A 19254-nucleotide genomic window follows, 5' to 3' on the forward strand; every position below is an offset into this window, starting at 1 on the left:
ACTCATATGTCCCATTTTTGACCTATAACAAATTTTGACATAAATGTAGTTAATTTATATCAAACAATTTATCTACCAACTTTTGATCCATAAAAATCAAATTTAAGTTCCACAAAAAACCCAAAACAATCTTTGATAAAAAAAAACTAAGTAATTAAATATGATAAACTTTATTATATCTGAAAGTGATTGGTATATGCTATCCTTGCATTTTAACATATATATAGTTTACTAAATTAACCAAAAACATAAATGCATAGATTTAAAACATATATTTATAATTTATAAATGTACATGACAATTTACAATGATAATAATAATAGGTAAATGGATTGATTTTAAAAAAATGGATCGACTTTTAAGCATATATTTATAATTCAATAATTAAAAAAATTACTTTATAAAATGAAAACATATTCGAGTTTTGTTTTTCTTTACAATCTTCTACAATATACATATTACAATATGTTAGTGACACCATTTGAAATTATATTCTTTTCAATAATTGATAAATATGGTTTGTTGTTGATTTGTGGATTCACCAAGTATTTTGGAATGTATATGTTTACTTTTAAGCATATATTTACAATTTAATAATTAGAAAAAAATACTTCATAAAATGAAAACATATTAAAGTTTTGTTTTTCTTTACAATCTTCTACAATATACATATTACAATATGTTAGTGACAACATTTGAAATTATATTCTTTTCAATCATTGACAAATATGGTTTGTTGTTGATCTGTGGATTTCACCAAGCATTTTGGAATGTATAGTAAAATAATATGTTAATATTTATTTTTATAAAAATATATAGATATAATATAAATAGAGTGTAAAATGAAAGTGAATAATTATTTATTTATTACATATATTAGGGTTAATTAAGATATTAATTTTGGAGGGAAAAAAATTGTGAGAGTTAACCAAAAGATGACAAGTGTCCACAATTATTTTACTTTATTTGAATATGTAGATATATATACACACACACACACACACTAGACGGGTGTCTGTGCGATGCGACGGGTGTTTGAACGCATACCATGTTAATCACGCAACAATTATGAGAGTTGATGGTTCGGTTTAAGCCCTTGAAACCATTGAAACCGATCGTCGGTTTGGTTTCACGGTTGGTTTGTTTACTTTCGCTTAGTTTTAAAATTTTCAAACCGTGGCAAACGCTTTGGTTCATGGTTTATACCGGAAACCGACCATATGAAACCAGACCAGACTATAAATGTTGAATACATTTTAATCTTTTTTTTATTATTTAGTATTAGATATGTTTTGTTATATATATTGTATATAGTTAAAAACTTAAATATAACTGAACAAAGTCTTCTTAATACAAGTAAAAATGGCTATTACGATTTTAAATTAACATAATTCCAGTATGATTTCTTTTAATCAGTGCTGTCTCTGAGTATTTAAATACCTCGGTCGAGCCGAAATAAAAAAAACCCATAGTGTAACATCCTAAACTTTTAATGTTGAATAAAGAAAGTTATGTTTAGTGATTTCGCGTTACTAATTATTTAATATCGAGTAAGGAGCGGATCATGAACTTAGATTAATTGAGATGGGTTAAATGAGAATGGGCCTTAGGTCCATGGGCTTTAAGGGATATAAATATCCCCTAAACCCTAAACTATCATTCATTCCATCTTATTCTCTAACACACACACACACACCACACACACCGCCGGCGGCCGAGGAGAGGAACGAACAAGACCCGAGAGAGGGTGAGCGATTAGTTGTGATTAAACAAGTTAAACGAGATCCAAACAAGCTCAAAAATGTATGATTCTTGATCTTTGAAGTTTAAAGATCCAAGCTTTATAGTGTATAAACGACCGAAAAAGGTTGGGGAACGTAGTGGGTGATGTTGAACCATAACAAGGGTGTTAAAATCGCCAAAATGCTTGATAGAAACCAAACAGCGGCTGGACTGGGCAACTTCGCCGCGAACTGGGCAACTTCGCCTTCAAAGCGATAACTTCGCCTTCAAAGCGACAACTTCGCCTGAGGCCAAGTTCGCCTAATTGATAACTTCGCTTACGGCCAAGTTCGCCTAACTGGTAACTTCGCCTGAGGCCAAGTTCGCCTAATTGATAACTTCGCTTACGGCCAAGTTCGCCTAACTGGTAACTTCGCCTGAGGCCAAGTTCGCCTAATTGATAACTTCGCTTACGGCCAAGTTCGCCTAACTGATAACTTCGCCTAAAGCTAATTTCGCCTGATGAGAACTTCGCCTAAAGCTAAGTTCGCCTGATGACAACTTCGCCTAAAGCTAAGTTCGCCTGATGACAACTTCGCCTAAAGCGAAGTTCGCCTAAGGTTTAACTTCGCCTAAAGTCAAGTTCGATTAGAAAATAGATTAAAAACGATAAGTAAAAGTAAGCTAATACTAGGCCACCAGATTAGATCAGGCGAGTATTGATACGTATAACTTATACAGTCAGCCGAGCTCAGTTAAAGAAGGGATTTACAACTATCGGAGGAAGAAGCAGAGTTCAGGTGAGTTTCTAGCCCCATTCCTTGTTATGTTTTTGGGGCTGTGTGCATACTCGATGTGAAGTGTGAATACACTTACCTTAAGTGGTAAGTGTATGCTATATATGTTATACGAGATATATATTTTATAATGCTTGTCGGTACGTGAACGATCTTCGGATATTGCACGTATCGCCAAGGATAGTAAATTCCAAGTGGTTGATAGTGTGTACGAATGTTATGATGTGACTTGTTTATTACGTAAATACCGAACTGATATGAAGTGTGATATAGGCAGGTAGAGGTAGAGTGTGTTAAAAGTGGCAAGAGTCTAGCAAGGGTGTTAGTGGCATAATGTGAGCGCGTGATAGGGAAAGCCTGTACGTGCCATCGTTATTATGTGTGTATGATTGTTGATGTGACATGCTTATTATGTAAATGATATGAAGCGTGTTGTAGACAAGTAGAGGTAGAGCGTGTTAGAAGTGGCAAGAGTCTAGTAAGAGTGTTAGTGGCATAACGATAGTACGTGGTAGGGTAAGCCTATACGTGCCTTCGTTATTAAAGTGGCAAAGTGGCATAACGTTTTACGTTATTAAAGTGGCAAAGTGGCATAACGTTTTACGTTATTAAAGTGGCAAAGTGGCATAACGTTATACGTTGTTAAAGTGGCAAAGTGGCATAACGTTATACGTTGTTAAAGTGGCAAAGTGGCATAACGTTATACGTTATTAAAGTGGCAAAGTGGCAAGATGGTAGGTGTAAATAAGAGGCTAAGTGGTAAGGTAAGCAGGTTAGATGCGAAAGTGTGAATACACTTACCTTAAGTGGTAAGTGTATAGATGTTATACAAGTAGCTATTATGTAATGCTTGTCGGTACGTGAACGATCTTCGGATATTGCACGTATCGTCAAGGATAGTGATTGTCAAGTGGTTGTTAGTGTGTATGTATTCTATGATGCGACTTGCTTATTATGTAAATATTGCATTGATATAAAGTGTGTTGTAGACAAGTAGAGGTAGAGTGTGATAGAAGTGGCAGAGTCTAGTAAGAGTGTTAGTGGCATGACGATAGTACGTGGTCGGGTAAGCCTATACGTGACTTCGTTATTAAAGTTGCATCAAGTGGCATAAAGTGGCATAAGTGGCTAAGCTGTAGGGGTAATTAAGAGGCTAAGCTATAGGGGTAATTAAGTGGTTAAGCAGTGGCATGTTAGACAGTGGACTATGTGTCTTCGGATACGTATATATATTGTATGTAGTGGTTGTATGATAAGTTGCTTGATTAACTAGAACTCACTCAGCGTAGCTGACTTTTAGTATGCACGCAGGTGAGTAGAATGAGACAGCTAGCTTGAGCGGGCACATGGTGGGCGAATAGGAGACTGGCATCTGAAGACTCAAAATGTTTTAATGTAATTGACGTTTATTTTGAAAGACAAGAATGTTTAATTAAGGCAAGTTTTGGATTACTGTAACGTTTTATGAAAGTTTTTATATTCCGCGAAAGTTTTAATGAACTCTGATTTGTAAGAACTGTGTTTATGAGTAAATCCGACGCGAAAGTAGGGCTACCGGGTTCGGGGCCTTACACATAGCCCTAACGAGTAACAAAATATGTATGCTAATGTTTTTAAATGACCCTTAATGTTATAAAAATAAATATAGAAAATATATTACTAATATCAAATACCGTAATAACTAACGATTAACCGATGCTTCGTGAAGCTCTCCTAACATTGGGAAAAAACATAGTTTGGTCCTTGGTGGCTGGATTGGTCAACCGTGGAGGAGCCTAGTGGTCAGCGACGAACCAACCATAGTGGTCGTCTGGGTTGGTCGTTGTTTAGGTTTTGTTTAGCGTTCGCAAAGAAGGAATGAGCCAAGGAAGAATTTCAATCGGCCGTTATTTCTTTTATTTTGTATTTGGTTTTTATTTTATTTTTTTAGTTTTTAGTTTTAGTTTGGGCCCAATAATTTAAACTTGATTAAATGGATTATAAATAAAAAAATTTTGGGCCCAATAATTATAAGATGATAAAGATCAAATCATATTATACAAGTCTTATATTTTAAATGTTAATATAAATATATAAAAACTTGGCCCCCAAATATTACGTGCCCCGCCAGAAGGTCCGACCGGCACTACCTCCAACCGACCTGTTTGTAATATTTGTTCTTGTTATTATTTCGCCACCTAGGTCTTTCTTGTTATTCTTCCTGTTATGATCATCTCAAGTATCTTATTTTGTTGATGCTTACTTAGAATTGATGATACAATTAAATTTATAATCATTTTAAACAAAATTTATTATCAAAGTTTAAATTGTGACACCAAACCGGAATCAGAACGGTAGTAATGGTTCGGTTTCAATTTTCAATGGTTCAATTTTGGTTTTGGATGACAAAAAACTGGTACTAATGATTGGGCTCACATGTTTAACTTCAAAACTGGCATTAAACACCCCGCGTAACATATTAACCTTTTAAATTGAAAAAAAAAGTATAATAATATCTTATTCAAATTAAAAAGAATAAAATCAAACGAAATACAATCAACTATACATTTTTCATATATTATTAATACGATTACAATTTACATTAAAATTACATGAATTACAAAGCGAACATTACACAAACATTTTACAAATAAGTAAAAATTTCTTTGTACACCACATTTTGGTTGTATTAGTGAATATACCTCGTTTATCAAGATTCAAATCTTTAGTCCATGTCTGTTTGTAACTCTTGATAAGGCGACACATAGCAGTCCGTGTGAGAATACAGGCTCTTTAAAGTTTATTGAATTTTCTACCGAGTTTACCTTCTTATATGCAAGTGCAATTGATATGACTCCTCTCTTCAAATCATAATAAGCAAAGGCAGTATAACACTTGCCTAGATTGATTTTCACAAGATGAAAAATTAAATAAATAATAACTGAAAAAAAATGAATTTTAGTTAAAAAAAAAAAGTTGGTTTACAACGGTTACCTGCCATTAATAAATCCTCGTTATTCAACATCCAATTCCATGCCGACATAGAGGAAAATAAACACTTCTGCAATGCATGACATTGTTATAAAAGTATATCTGCAAATCACACAACTTAATGTAAATATTTTTATATAGGTATTATATAAATGTGAAATAAATTTAAAAAATTTAATATTGAAAAAAATAAAAATTTAAATTACAACAAATAATATTATATAAATGTAAAATAAATTAAAAAAATTATAAGGCATGCAAAAACAATTGGAAAGCAATATATATGAAAACAAAACCTCTTCTTGAATTCGTCGATTTCATACATGTCTTCGTTGATGTAGATCTTACTAACATTAATTGAATTGGAAACAAAGGGATGACCTTGATTAACAAAAATAATAAAGTAGCCAAATTTATAATAATTTTTAAAGGTGTCTAAATTTAACAATACTAATAAGAAGAAGTTGATGTATCAAACCTTCATGAATCTTGAATAAACCAAATTGTAACACGACAACTACAAGGGCTTGATCAGAATTTGACAAAATATTAGTTGGCAAGTAAACCGCATACGATCCCTATAGAGTTAAAGTTAATGCTTTGTTGCTTTATAAAACATGTAAGCAAGATACATCATTTACAAAGTTAGCATATAACATAAAATGAAACTAAAAATAAAGTTACTTCAAACCCTTTAACTTCATATACATCTTGTTGGTTTGAACTCCATTAGATTTTGTAATGTTCTCAATTGGTGAACAACTAACAACAACGCCAATTACATCTACATTGACAAGAATACATCATAAATAAGTGATGATGGTTATAAATAAGTGATGATAAAAGAATAAAAAATAGACTAAAATGGAGACCAAGTTAATTCATGTAAATTAATCTTTGTTCAAACTTTAGAAAGGAAATTAACATATATTTGTAGAGAGTCATAAGACATATTAGGAACAATAGTTTAATCGAAGGAACAATAGTTTAAACAAAGACATGAAACTATCTGCTCATTATATGCACCAAATTTGATCTCCGGATGGCAATAAAAGTCAAATACTTCTATCATTATATAAAAAATAATTAACAAATCACCATTTATATGAAAAAAAAAATTGAAAGTATAAAGTTTAAGTCATCCTAGAATTGTGGCTATAAAAGGTAAAGTGATATCCAAACTTATAAACAACTTAGAGTCATACCATATTTCTAGTTACTAAGATGTTGAAAAGTTGGTGAGAAATCACTAATTTATAACAAATCTATCACACAAAGGTATAATAAAGTTGTTAATCTAAAATATATTCATAGATTCTAAGATTTAAGTTCATTTGCAAATCTAATAATCTGTAACAGTTAGGTTGTAGCATAACAGTGAAGAATGTGATAGTGATTCATATGCTATTGTTACATGAGAATAGAACTTAATAGAAGACACAAAACAAAGGATAAAAACCGTACTTGATTTAAACCGAAGTTTATATCAAAAGCGATGTACAACTTTTTTAGTTTAGAAAATATGATGAGCAAATAGTTTCAACTATAAATTTCCCATTTTTAATAATAATGTATTAACAGAAATTTATTAAAAAGTGTTAATATTTAAGATATACTTACCAGCAATGGTGTTTGTTTTTGTAACTTTGTTAATAAGTGCATCAATGTCATGAAAATTGAATCCGTGTAAATCACCACCAAAATCTCCACAGGGTGTAACAGTTGACTTTAGAAAGAGATTGAATTTCTTTATCATTATTCTCATACTTATATTCAGTACTGTAGTCACCAACAGAAACGTTCTTTATAATTTAACGCATATCTTTAGATGTGTATGTCTTAAATCTGTATATAAACTTTTTTAATATGCTCCCATGAACCATGTTTTCCTCACATTTAAAAAGAATTAAAAAGTCAACATGCTAAAAAAACACCATATAAGTGACAATGACCATGAAAGTAGTATATGTTGACATACATATACCTATATTATTAAACAAGACAATGTTTCTATATGTCATTTAATTAGACCCTCTACATAGGAGGCCAAGTCTACAAGTTTTCATTTTTATAATTTCCCCTACATGAATGATAAAATGAAAAATATGTTGTTGGTGGGAATTGAACTCACTACCTTACTTTTAAATACTTGTGGCTTACCAACTTAACTAGGCTGAATTGATGTTAGCATTTTCTTTTTCTTAATTGTTACCGATTCACAACGTTCTATTGTGTTTTATTTTTTTAACCACCCGTGTATTACAGGGGCTCTATCCTAGTAATAAATTATACCTGTTTGAAACTTTTGATTACTCTGAGTTAACATAGCATAGTACCAAAAGATGTGATTTCTTATATATAATATTTGAAAATATTAGATAAGAAATATTGAAAATTTGAATACTTACCCAGTGTGATTAATGAATGTTTTAGAAGTTGTTACAATAGTTAATTAATTTGATATATCTCAATCTCTATAATTATTTAAACAACTAAGAAACTGTTATTGTAGATTTCAAAATAAAGAAAGAATTCGGATTTAATGTAATTAAGCTTGGTAAATGATTTGAGCGGATGAAACAAACGGATTTTTAGGGATAAACATCAAGTTAAAAGATAAGAAGAGAAAACAACCTATACATCTTGGAAATTTTTAATATTAAAATATTATGCGTTAAATAATACGTTACCTAATAAACCAAGATTGTAGCTTTTCAAAATAAACATAACAAATTTTTAAGGGAATTATGGTAAATGTTTTGAGCTGATTAACGAAATTTTAGTTTTTAATTTATGGTTTTTAATTAATTGTGTTAAATTTATCTTTTTGATTTTTTGAGGGAAGTATGGTATATAGGGACATGAAATTATAAGTTTGAACACATATATTGCATATATATTGAAAATGAATTAAAAAAGAGTAGGACGACTGAAAAAGTGACAAGTGGTATAAAAATGTATTCTTTTACTATAGCAGTAGATTTTACAATTTTATAAAGTTGGGCACTTGTGTTATAGCAAATTACTAAAACTAATAGCAGATAAGGAAAACCAACTTCCGGATTGAACTAAAACCATAGAAAACCCAACTCCTTGCTAAACTACAAACTGGCAACTCCGGTCCAGCCCAAATGGGCTTCTTTTCGGCTTAAACTCAAAAATGTCATCAAGGGAGTTTCGTTTATTATGACTAGTGTATATGCAATAAAAAATTCCTAGGAACGAGAACCATTTGGTGTTGCAAGTGTTTTATTGGGCTACTTGACGGTACCACTTTGGTCTGTGATTTTTTTTGTTTTTTTTATTTAGTTTAGTTACCATAACGAATGTAATGGAAACTTGACGGTACCATTTTGGTCTGTGATTTTTTTTGTTTTTTTTTATTTAGTTTAGTTACCATAATGAATGTAATGGAAACCGACCAAACGTTGTCTTTTTGTTTTAGTTCCGGTAGCATAACAAAACTCTCGAAAACCGACCAAATTCACACAGACTCGCTGCCTCAATGCCTGTGACCGACAACACTCGGGTTTTACCAACGTGCAAGTTTACCGACCGACACCCCCTCCCCAAATTGCCCATTGGTCCACATCAATTTTTATTTTTTTTGTTTTTTAGATCCAGTACCGTAACACATGCAATCAAAACTGACCGGATTTGTGTCGAGTGACCGCTTCAATACCAGGGACTGACAACACTTGGGTGTTACCACTGTCCGGGTTTGTCGACCAAATAAACATCGTTTTAAATATTTTAATTTTTTATATGTTAATTTGACGAATTAATTTTTTGGGTTTTAACGCTCAAATTTTACCCATGGTGTGTATACCGTAACGAACGTAACGGATACCGGCCAAATTCGCGTCGACCCACCGTAGTAACACTCGGGTTTTACCGACACCCAAATTTCAACGCTTGTGTTTTGCCAGCTGCCCCGGAGGTAAAAGAACTAGTTATATTATAATTTAGGGTGGTACAATCAGTAATAATTAGCAGTTCGTGAACGAGAAGAATAAATCAAGTTTTGGAGGCTGTATGCTGACAGAGACACTTCTTGCGACCCCAGGAGTGTCCCCAGAACAGTTGCGGCACTTCCTAGTGTCACGCATGCTCATGATGATATGCTAACTAGTTGCAACACTTGAAGTGTTGCCTAGACTAATTGTGACACTTTAGAGTGTCGCTGCTAGCTTGTCTATGACATTCCTCAGCTCTATTTATAGTTTGTTCATTTGTTAGTTTTGGTTTGGTTGATGGCATTGCTTTGTAATAGGAATTGTTTGTTAGACTCGTTTGGTGATTGTAATAGAAATAGCAGATTCGTACGATGTTTGTAACTTTGACTTACTATCAATTGAATGATGTTTGTTAGTTGAGGCGTTCGGTTTTACTTGTTTTAGTCACATTTCTCTGTTTTGGATCTTGAATACCATTTCAATTAGTATTTCACAGATCTCAATCAGTTTATTATCAAACTTGCACTTGATCATCAAGAAGAAGACGAACCTACAACAAATCATTTTAAATTGATAAATATTTAAATACGTGTTAATAATTTCTTATGGTTAACCAGACCGGTTTCAATAGATCAACCGATCCATTAAGCAAAGAAGCAAGAACTTTTGCTACGCATATTAATCGCCAGGAAAGATCATATCATTAAAGAAGTGCTACAATAAATCAGGATAATAATTTCATGTAAAATTTATACAAAAATAAAAGATTTCCAAATAAAAAGGAATAGATCTAACAAGGAATTTGTTCCGTAAACCATTTCATGACGGAGAATGGAGCCTTGATCAACGCTAGCGCCAACTCTACGATCACCGTTACACAAAAACAACAAGGACATATACAGCTCAAGATCAACCTACATCAACACACAAAACTATCATTAATAGTACCAAATCCACAATATATATACAGACTATCTAATATCTAATCCCACAGTTTCAAAAGGCAACACACAAAACTATCATTAATAGTACCAAATCCACAATATATATACAGACTATCTAACATCTAATCCCACAGTTTCAAAAGGCCGACCTATAGAGGTCGGACGGTTTTGAAAAGAAAAAAAAGGTTTTACCGTCTATGATCAGAATTGCCGTTCTAAGTATTGTAAAAATGCTATAAAATGGAGTGGCTAGAGAGACAAACCCGACGATCCATATGACGACCCCGATGAGGGAAAGGAGGAGGGCGACAAAGGCGAAAGGGAGGCCTAAAAGAAACCCTAACGGTCTGCATCGACAGTCATCGTCATCACTGCCACAACAACACATTTCTTCTTGTGATTTTGGATTGGAATTTGAGGTAATTAATATGTGTGGAGTTTAGCTTATTTCATAAGAAGATAAGGAAGGCGTTGACGTCTTGTTTGACGGACAACTCAAGAAGACGACGACGAGGATGGATGGGGAGGATAACCCAAAGACATTAAACTAAACTGCTATGACCACTACAACTCAACCACCTTCCATCGATATTAATAAACAATAAACCTAATATTAACGTATTATTCAAGTGTATTTTATAGATATAATAAAATAATAATTATTTTTTCTTCTACTTTAAGATCAAGTTATATCCTTATTATTATTATTTTTGGACTTATTTGTGGCCTATGTAGCATCTAGGTGAAGAAACGAGGAAAAAAGATTGATGGTTACCCGAATTTACAAACGAGAAAAAAACGTAGAAATTGAGACGAGAAGAGAGAAAAGAGATCGATATTGAGAAGAAAGAAAACGACAACTTGACATGAGATTAATTTGTCGTTTGATAGCATCCACCATTTTGAATGCTCTTGTTGGATGATTGTAGTTCTATTTAAGAATGCAACATTGAATATAATGATGGCCAAAAGAAAAATAACTAAGGTTGATATTGATAGCGATAAAATTACTAAAGTAAAGTATCTCATATGAATATAACCGGGTTAAATTTATTTATTTTTTTTGGTTTTGGATGACAAAAAAATGGTATATTAAACATGTAGTTAAGTTATAAATTCCACACCGAAGTATATGTCCAAAATTACAAAGATTATGGTTACATGTTTGAAACTTGTTAGATACATTGTTTTAAAAATGACTAAACGATAAAACGATTACTGTTTGTTGATCAATTATTGAGTTCGGTTTGTATGATTCAGTCGAGTTTGAATTGTTTTTTGTTACAAACGAGGGCGGGATCTAACAATGGTGTGTGAGGGGTGTTAAAGTTTGCCAAATCTGTAACCCAATAAGACTTGTGCCCAATCGCTAAACATGGTGTGTTTATATATGTTTTTATTTAGCGATTCACATGTCATGTGCTACGTGGATTGGCAAGACTGTCGGGAGAGGGTGGTATTTGTGTGATTGGGTTCCCACTCAAATAAATAAATAAATAAATAAATAAATAAATAAACAAATAAATAAAAAAAATAATTGATGCTAGTCTGGCTGGTTAACGACAGACTAATAACAAATTATTTTTATATGTACATCAACCATATCACATGCATTTATGTTCTCACTTGCATTAATAATAATACCAAACCAAAGTGTGTATTGTATATTTAACTAGGTTAGAGCTTGTGTTTTACCCGAATGAAAAATATAATAAAAATAAAAAATTATTATTTGTAATACATAAATTCAATTGTTTCATATAATAATTTTTATTTATGATTTTTTTATTAAGTTTTTGATATATTATGCACTATAATTTTAAGTTAAAAACAAAATCTTGATGCTTGATTTATTTCAAATAAAATATTCATAACAATATTGTTACTTTAAATATTGTGTGTATAAAAATGATATTTATAAAAAAATATTGTCACAGATTTAAAGACTAAATTTACAAAGACTAAGGTTTTGTTGTAAAAAAAAAGTAAATAAAAATATATTATATTTTAATATAAAAAGAGAAACGATGAACAATCTTAAATGGTTGTGTTAAAGAGATATGAGAAGATAATGTCATATTGTGAATTATGAAAATGTTAACAATTAAATATATTTTTGGTTTTATACTTGAAAAGAAATCACATTTATATATGTTAAGTCAATAAATCAAACACAATTATCATTTTAGTGGAGTTTATATGTAACACGTAAATTCAATTGTTTCATATAATAATTTTTATTTGTGACTTTTTTTATTAAGTTTTTGATATATTATGCATTATAATTTTAAGTTGAAAACAAAATCTTGATGTTTGATTTATTTCAAATAAAACATTCATACTAATATTGTTATATTAAATATTTGTGTGTATAATGATATTTATAAAAAATGTTGTCACAAATTTAAAGACTAAATTTACAAAGACTAAGGTTTTATTGTAAAAGAAAATAAATAAAAATATATTATATTTTAATATAAATAGCGAAACGATGAACAATCTTAAATAATTGTGGTAAAGAGATATAAGAAGACAATGTCATATTATGAATTATGAAAATGTTAACAATTAAATATAGTTTTGGTTTTAACTTGAAGAGAAATCATATTTATATATGTTAAGTCAAGAAATTAAACACAATTACCATTTTAGTGGAGTTTGTAAGCACATTTGGTTTGAACATGAGGTCTTGGGTTCGAAACCCGTATCACATAATAATATATTTTTTAAAATTTTATAAAGTTTTACGGGTCATAGGTTATAATAGGAAAACGGGTCATGGATCATAATATAATAGGAAATATTGACATAACATCTACTTGGCATCCTATTTAGAGTGTCTAGTTAAAAGTCATATGAACAACTTGTGTTGCTTTAATAATATAGTTAGATATGTCTACCGAACAGTATTTAGCTAGCTTGATGGTGCCAATTTGTCGAAAAGGGGGATGCCTCACAAGTTAGTTTGTAGTAAAAACAAAATATATAAATTCTCTGAGAATCAAACAAAAAAAGTATAGTCTTATTTATTTTTTCAAATTTATCCAGATTGTTATTAATTGTCCAGATCGTCAGTATAACACTTTTATAAACGTTCGAATTTTTAGTTAGCGTATTACTTGTTATGTATATTTGGTTGGTAACTTTATAATTAAAGAATTAGAAAGTAAAAAAAAAATGTAGATTATTTTGATAAACTTTAAACATTCCAATGGGAATGTTATTTTGGTAAACTTTAAAACATTACAATGGAATGCTTTAAATTTAATGGGTAAATGGAAGGAATGTTGAAATTCACGGAATTAATTCCAAACCCTTTTCTATTGGTGACAATTAAGCATGATTTCTTCTGAAATTAATTTCAATTCACACACTCAATTACTTCAAATTCCTTGAAACAAAGAGGCCGTAATGTTTGTAAAAAATGCAATGCTTTTCATCAATTTTAAAAATATACACCTAAAAAAAAAGAAAGCAAATACAGACATTCAAGCATTAATTGTTAGAGAGGAGTGAGTACGGGACATCAATATGGGTATGGTGCATGGTTTTCAAACCATATGGCAATACCATTGCAACCCCATGTAGGTATGGTATATGGCTTGATTCCATGGCAAATGTTTATCATAATATTGATTCATTTTTTACATTTATCGTAATTGGAGAATTAAGGTAGCGTTTGATATGCAGTAATGAGAGCGGAATGGAATCGACCATTACAAATGAATGAAAAAAAAGAAGTGTTTGGTAGGTCAAGAGAATTGAATCACCTTACCTTGTCTATTCCTTTCTCCCTAAAACACCCCAAATTCTTTTCATCCACCACTTTTTTTTTTCATCCCATCTTTCATCCTGCATCACCTCCACCACTACCACTAACCACCCTCACCCGCCATCGCCGTCACCCACCACGCCACCCACCGTCATCGACCGCCTCCAACCACCATGACCGACCGCCTCCCGCCACCGCCACCACCACCACCACCCACCCACCCACCACCGTTGTCGCCCACCAACCACTACCGCCAACCACCATCAACCAACTACCACCACCGCCACCATCGCCGCTCACCACCAATTTAATTTATTTTATTTCTTTGTTTTTCCTGTTTACCTAAATTAATAATATAAAGTAATAATCTATTCCATTCTTAGTTACTATATGGTAACAAAACAAGGCCATGAAATAGTAATGATCTATTCAATTCCTTTTTCCATTCCATTCCTTTGACCATTTCATTACCTTATACTAACTGACCCTAAATAATAAACAAAAAGTTCTAGGGTACTTGTGGGTAGATATTGTCAGTGATTTGTTGGTACTTGAGGGTAAAAAATAAGTGGCAGTGCAAGATTTGATGATGCATAGGTAATACCCAAAAGTACTCCTCGCTAAGACACGAAGTTATAGCTTGTTTACATTAGTGAGGTCATGAAATCATTGATTAGGATCTTGGATTTGAATAATTATAGGTTTTTGGCTTTTCAAAATAGCCTGGACCGACTCGACTTGAGCTGAGAAATTTGTAATTACCGAATTGATAGATATCTTAGTACCAAAATTTAGCGACGCAAAAACAATCCATAAGTCGTACACGTGCATTATGTGGTTTCAAGATTTTCAAAATAACAATGCTTCGAAACAAAACACATCCTTGTATATTAATTTATTACGTGTGAGATTCTACTAAGGTATGTTTACTGATTTTTTAACATATAAAAGGATGAAAATATCCTTGAAACTATCTGATCAATTTAACACTGTTAAAACCAAGGATCATTTTTTAAAGCAAACAATCATCAAGGAGGCGATCCATAAAATTATAATTTAGAGACAAAGTACGTAGTTTGCCCTAATCATATATGTAGTTTACTATGGTGTTGGATGAAATTTGTCTTTTCGAAAGGTGGGAGTTCATTTACTTTGTCAAAAAAGATGTAATTTAGGAGTATAGTTAGAGAGTGTGCAAGTTGGCATTTTAAGAAACAACAAACAACTTTAGTTGTCTTAACGATTTTTATTATTATTGTATTTAGTAGAGTTAAGTGTGAACCGGGTATTACTCGTCAAACCGTGAGACCCGTCAAACCCGATTAAATCATACCCACTTAGAATATGACATGGTCGGTTCACAAGTCATATAAATACCAAAAAGGGGGTTAGAAATGGATCCAGATCTGGTCAGAGTTTGCAAAATAGCTTAGAAACTGCACAAATTGGTTTGAATATTAATAAAATTGTTCTAAGACTCGAGAATATTAACAATAGAGTTCGTTTCCAGGTATAGTTCTACTATTAACTGGGTTCGGGTCCATATTCGAGTCAGTTTTGATGGATAAGATACGTTTGATCACCCCTAATATTTTTTATGCATTTTTTTGGGACCAAGTGAAATTTAAATGCTTAATTCATGATTTGTGTATTTATAAAATTACAAACAAAATATTATAAATGTTATATTATATTTAAAGGTAAATGTTACTTCCCTTTTTTACACCAATAATCTAACCATTTTCTCTTATATGTGTCTCTATAAATTGAGCTAGGCACATGAAGGTGTACAAACTGGGTATTTTCAGGAACCGGAATCAGGTAAGAACCTGTTCAAGGTATGGTCAGCAAAAGTTAAAATCGGGTCCGGTAGGAACCTGTTCCGGGTATAGTCGGGCATTTGACCAGGTATTCCGGTTCCGATTCCACCGGACGGTTATGGTTACGGGTACGGCTTTGAGGAAAATTTTATACCAGGTCCTACCCGTGGGTAGGGTACAGGCAGGAATCGGTTCCGAGTCGGGTCCGGACCTGGGTATTTTGTGCACCTCTATAGGTACATGTTAACCTTTGGAATACCCATGGGGTCAAAAGAATTTAATTGGGCTAATTCTTTGCTGACCTAAAATTTAGAGACCCTATGTGGTTGCTTCATGTTTGATCCGCATGATGGCCCGATTGCCTAAACTTGGTCTTTTTAAAAGAGACCCAACCGCCAACATACATGTATATAAACAATTAAACATACATGTATCATGTATTTTAAACCCAGGAGTTAATAAACTATATGTTTGATCCATTGCTGCAACTTTTCTATTTATGAGATCGATGGAGATGTATTTGTCCTGCTCAGTATGTCTCTATGTCATTGTATTGTAAAATATCATCGCCCAAATCATTCACACATCCACTAAAGCAAAATTGATTAAAAAAACAAAAAGTTGGCCGGCAATGGAAGGAGACTCAAATGAAGAAAAATCGATCATCGAGACAGAATTACAAACCGAATTACTCGTTCACAATCATCATGATCATAAGGGCGGTATGATAACCATGCCTTTCATCATAGGTACTTTAAAATCCCCAAAATTCTTTATTCCTTTTTGCTCAACTAATTTTGTGACTTCGAGTATGGATGGATTCTTGATCACGGGCTTTGAATTTGATTTTGTTTTGAGGGTAGTGAACGAAACCTTTGAGAGAGTGGCAAGTTTTGGATTGATGCCAAACATGATATTCTACCTTATGGAAGTTTATCACATGGAGCTTGTGACCGGAACAAGCATACTTTCGATTTGGTCAGCACTTTCGAATGGTCTCTCTATTCTCGGAGCTTTCATCTCTGATTCTTACTTTGGTCGGTTTCGGGTCATTGCGATCGGGTCTTTCTCCACCCTTCTTGTAAGCCAAATTCATCCAGTTTGGCACTTTGATCCTAGTTTTAGGTTATTGGATAATCATTTCATAAATGTTTGCAAGAATTGTAATAAGAACAAAACAATATATATTGGTGAATATTAGTGGGGATCTACTCCGATGCTTACTAGAGATAGACTCCTATGCTAAGTTAAGTGTCTTTGTTTAGTAACCGAAAATCAAAATTTTTTCGTACAGTGAAATTACAATGGAAAATGATAATCGTAAATCTAACTAAAATGTCCATAGCTATATAAATATTCAAAATAAAGAGTTAATGATCTTAAAACAAACACACATAAAAATAAAATGATATATCAAATCATAATAACGGTAATAGATAATAAACTTTGTTAACAATCTTCTTTTTGCTGTATGATAGGGGATGACTTCTCTCTGGTTTACTTCTGTGGTTCCACAATTAACACCTTCTTCTTGTAGTGAACCCGACACCGGCTGCAACCCACCAACACCGACCCAACTCACTTTCCTTTTCTCATGTTTCGTTCTAATGTCAGTCGGATCTGGTTGCATCAGACCGTGTTCCATGGCCTTTGGTGCAGACCAGCTTAAACACCATCCAACTCTAAACAACCAAAGACTCATTGACAGCTACTTTAATTGGTACTATGCCTCGGTTGCGATTTCAACAGTCGTTGCTATTACGGCTATGGTCTACATTCAAGAGCAGCTTGGTTGGAATGTTGGATTTGCAGTTGCTGCATTAGTTATGCTATGTTCTACTCTTATTTTTTTACTTGGAACCTCTCTTTATGTCAATGTGAAAGCCAGTGAGAGCCTATTTTCAGGGCTGGTTCAAGTTTTAGTCGTTGCTTTTAAGAACCGTAGGATCTGTCTTCTTCCCGATGACTGCTACAATCATAGTAAACAAATGCATCAGGTTGAGCTAACCAACAGCTTAAGGTACAAGATATATAAATTTTATATGTTAACTTGTTGTAAGTTTTTTTCTGTGACAAAAACCTTAAATTATTTTATTAATTCCTTTTTATTCTATTCTTTTGAATGGCTAGTTCTTTTTCTTTTTAATTAATTTTTCGTTTACCATTTTAATATGTTTTGATCGTTAGGTTTCTTAACAAAGCATGTGTTGTCAAAGATTTGAACCTTGATTCTTTGAGATTGGATCCATGGAGCGTGTCGACTGTCGAAAACGTGGAATCCTTGAAATCGATAATTCGAATATTACCATTGTGGTCCACGGGCATTATAATATTTACGACCATTTCCCAGGGTTTCCCAATTCTCCAAGCACAAAAAATGAACCGATATGTCACCCCTTGGTTCGAGATCCCAGCCGCATCATTCACCTTATTTATGGTCTTGACGCTCACCATATGGATCATGTTTTACGATTGTATCTTGGTCCCATTACTAGTGAAATACACACACAGGCCACGTGGGTTCCATCCAAAAACCCGTATGGGAATCGGGCTGGTCATATCAGTAGTGGCCATGATTGTATCCGCAATTGTGGAAACCAAAAGGAGGAGTTCGACAGTTGACATGTCAGCTATGTGGTTGGTTCCACAATACGCGTTACTAGGTTTAGCCGAGGCATTTAATGCAATTGGGCAGTTGGAGTTTTACTATTCTGAGCTCCCTAAAAGCATGTCAAGTATAGCCATAGCCATGTTTAATGTGAGCAATGCGATATCTGGGCTCGCTGGAAGCCTTTTGATTAACGTTGTTGATGCAGTCACCTCTAGAGGAGGTAACGTTAGTTGGCTATCGAGTGATATTAACGCGGGTCACTTGGATTACTACTACTGGTTACTTTGTTTTCTGAATCTGCTTAACCTTTTCTACTACTTAATATGTTGTCGTCTTCATCGGAGTTCTTCGTTGGAAGTCAGAGAAGAAGGATGCGATTTTAGGCAATAATATCAATTTGATTTTTAATTTCCCAAATGCCATTACAACGTATTATTCAATATAATAAATTTGTTATATACTTATATTACAGCCCTGAAAACCTTTTTATTAGGGTACTTAGCATGATATTTCATTAGATAAGGTTATATATTACGTGTCTTATTATTCACTGAGGTAGCTAGTCATAAACTTTAATATAAACTACATCTGAAGTAATATTCTATTAGGTTTCGTTATACTAGGACTTCAATGAGTAATTATTCTATAAATTAAAATTTATT

At 32.7% G+C, this 19254-nt stretch overlaps 2 protein-coding genes across 2 annotated transcripts; one reads left to right on the plus strand and one right to left on the minus strand.

The window, feature by feature from the left end:
* Nucleotides 1-10089: 10089 nt before the first annotated feature.
* On the minus strand, nt 10090-10990 carry LOC143560024 (signaling peptide TAXIMIN 1-like). Its single transcript, XM_077048432.1, has 2 exons — nt 10653-10990; nt 10090-10359 (listed from the first exon to the last, which is right to left on the minus strand). Exons 1-2 carry the CDS (start codon nt 10775-10777, stop codon nt 10236-10238), a joined length of 249 nt encoding a protein of 82 aa, XP_076904547.1. The 5' UTR covers nt 10778-10990; the 3' UTR covers nt 10090-10235.
* A 5570-nt stretch (nt 10991-16560) lies between these two features.
* On the plus strand, nt 16561-18982 carry LOC143560042 (protein NRT1/ PTR FAMILY 1.2-like). Its single transcript, XM_077048448.1, has 4 exons — nt 16561-16730; nt 16845-17062; nt 17460-18001; nt 18169-18982. The coding sequence occupies exons 1-4, from the start codon at nt 16613-16615 to the stop codon at nt 18980-18982; spliced, it is 1692 nt and encodes a 563-aa protein (XP_076904563.1). The 5' UTR covers nt 16561-16612.
* The last annotated feature ends 272 nt before the right edge of the window (nt 18983-19254 follow it).

Source organism: Bidens hawaiensis, unplaced genomic scaffold (genome assembly GCF_021521415.1).
Source record: "Bidens hawaiensis isolate Kalapana, Puna unplaced genomic scaffold, B.hawaiensis_p1.1 tig00020159_1, whole genome shotgun sequence".
In the NCBI taxonomy this organism is placed as follows: Eukaryota; Viridiplantae; Streptophyta; class Magnoliopsida; order Asterales; family Asteraceae; genus Bidens; species Bidens hawaiensis.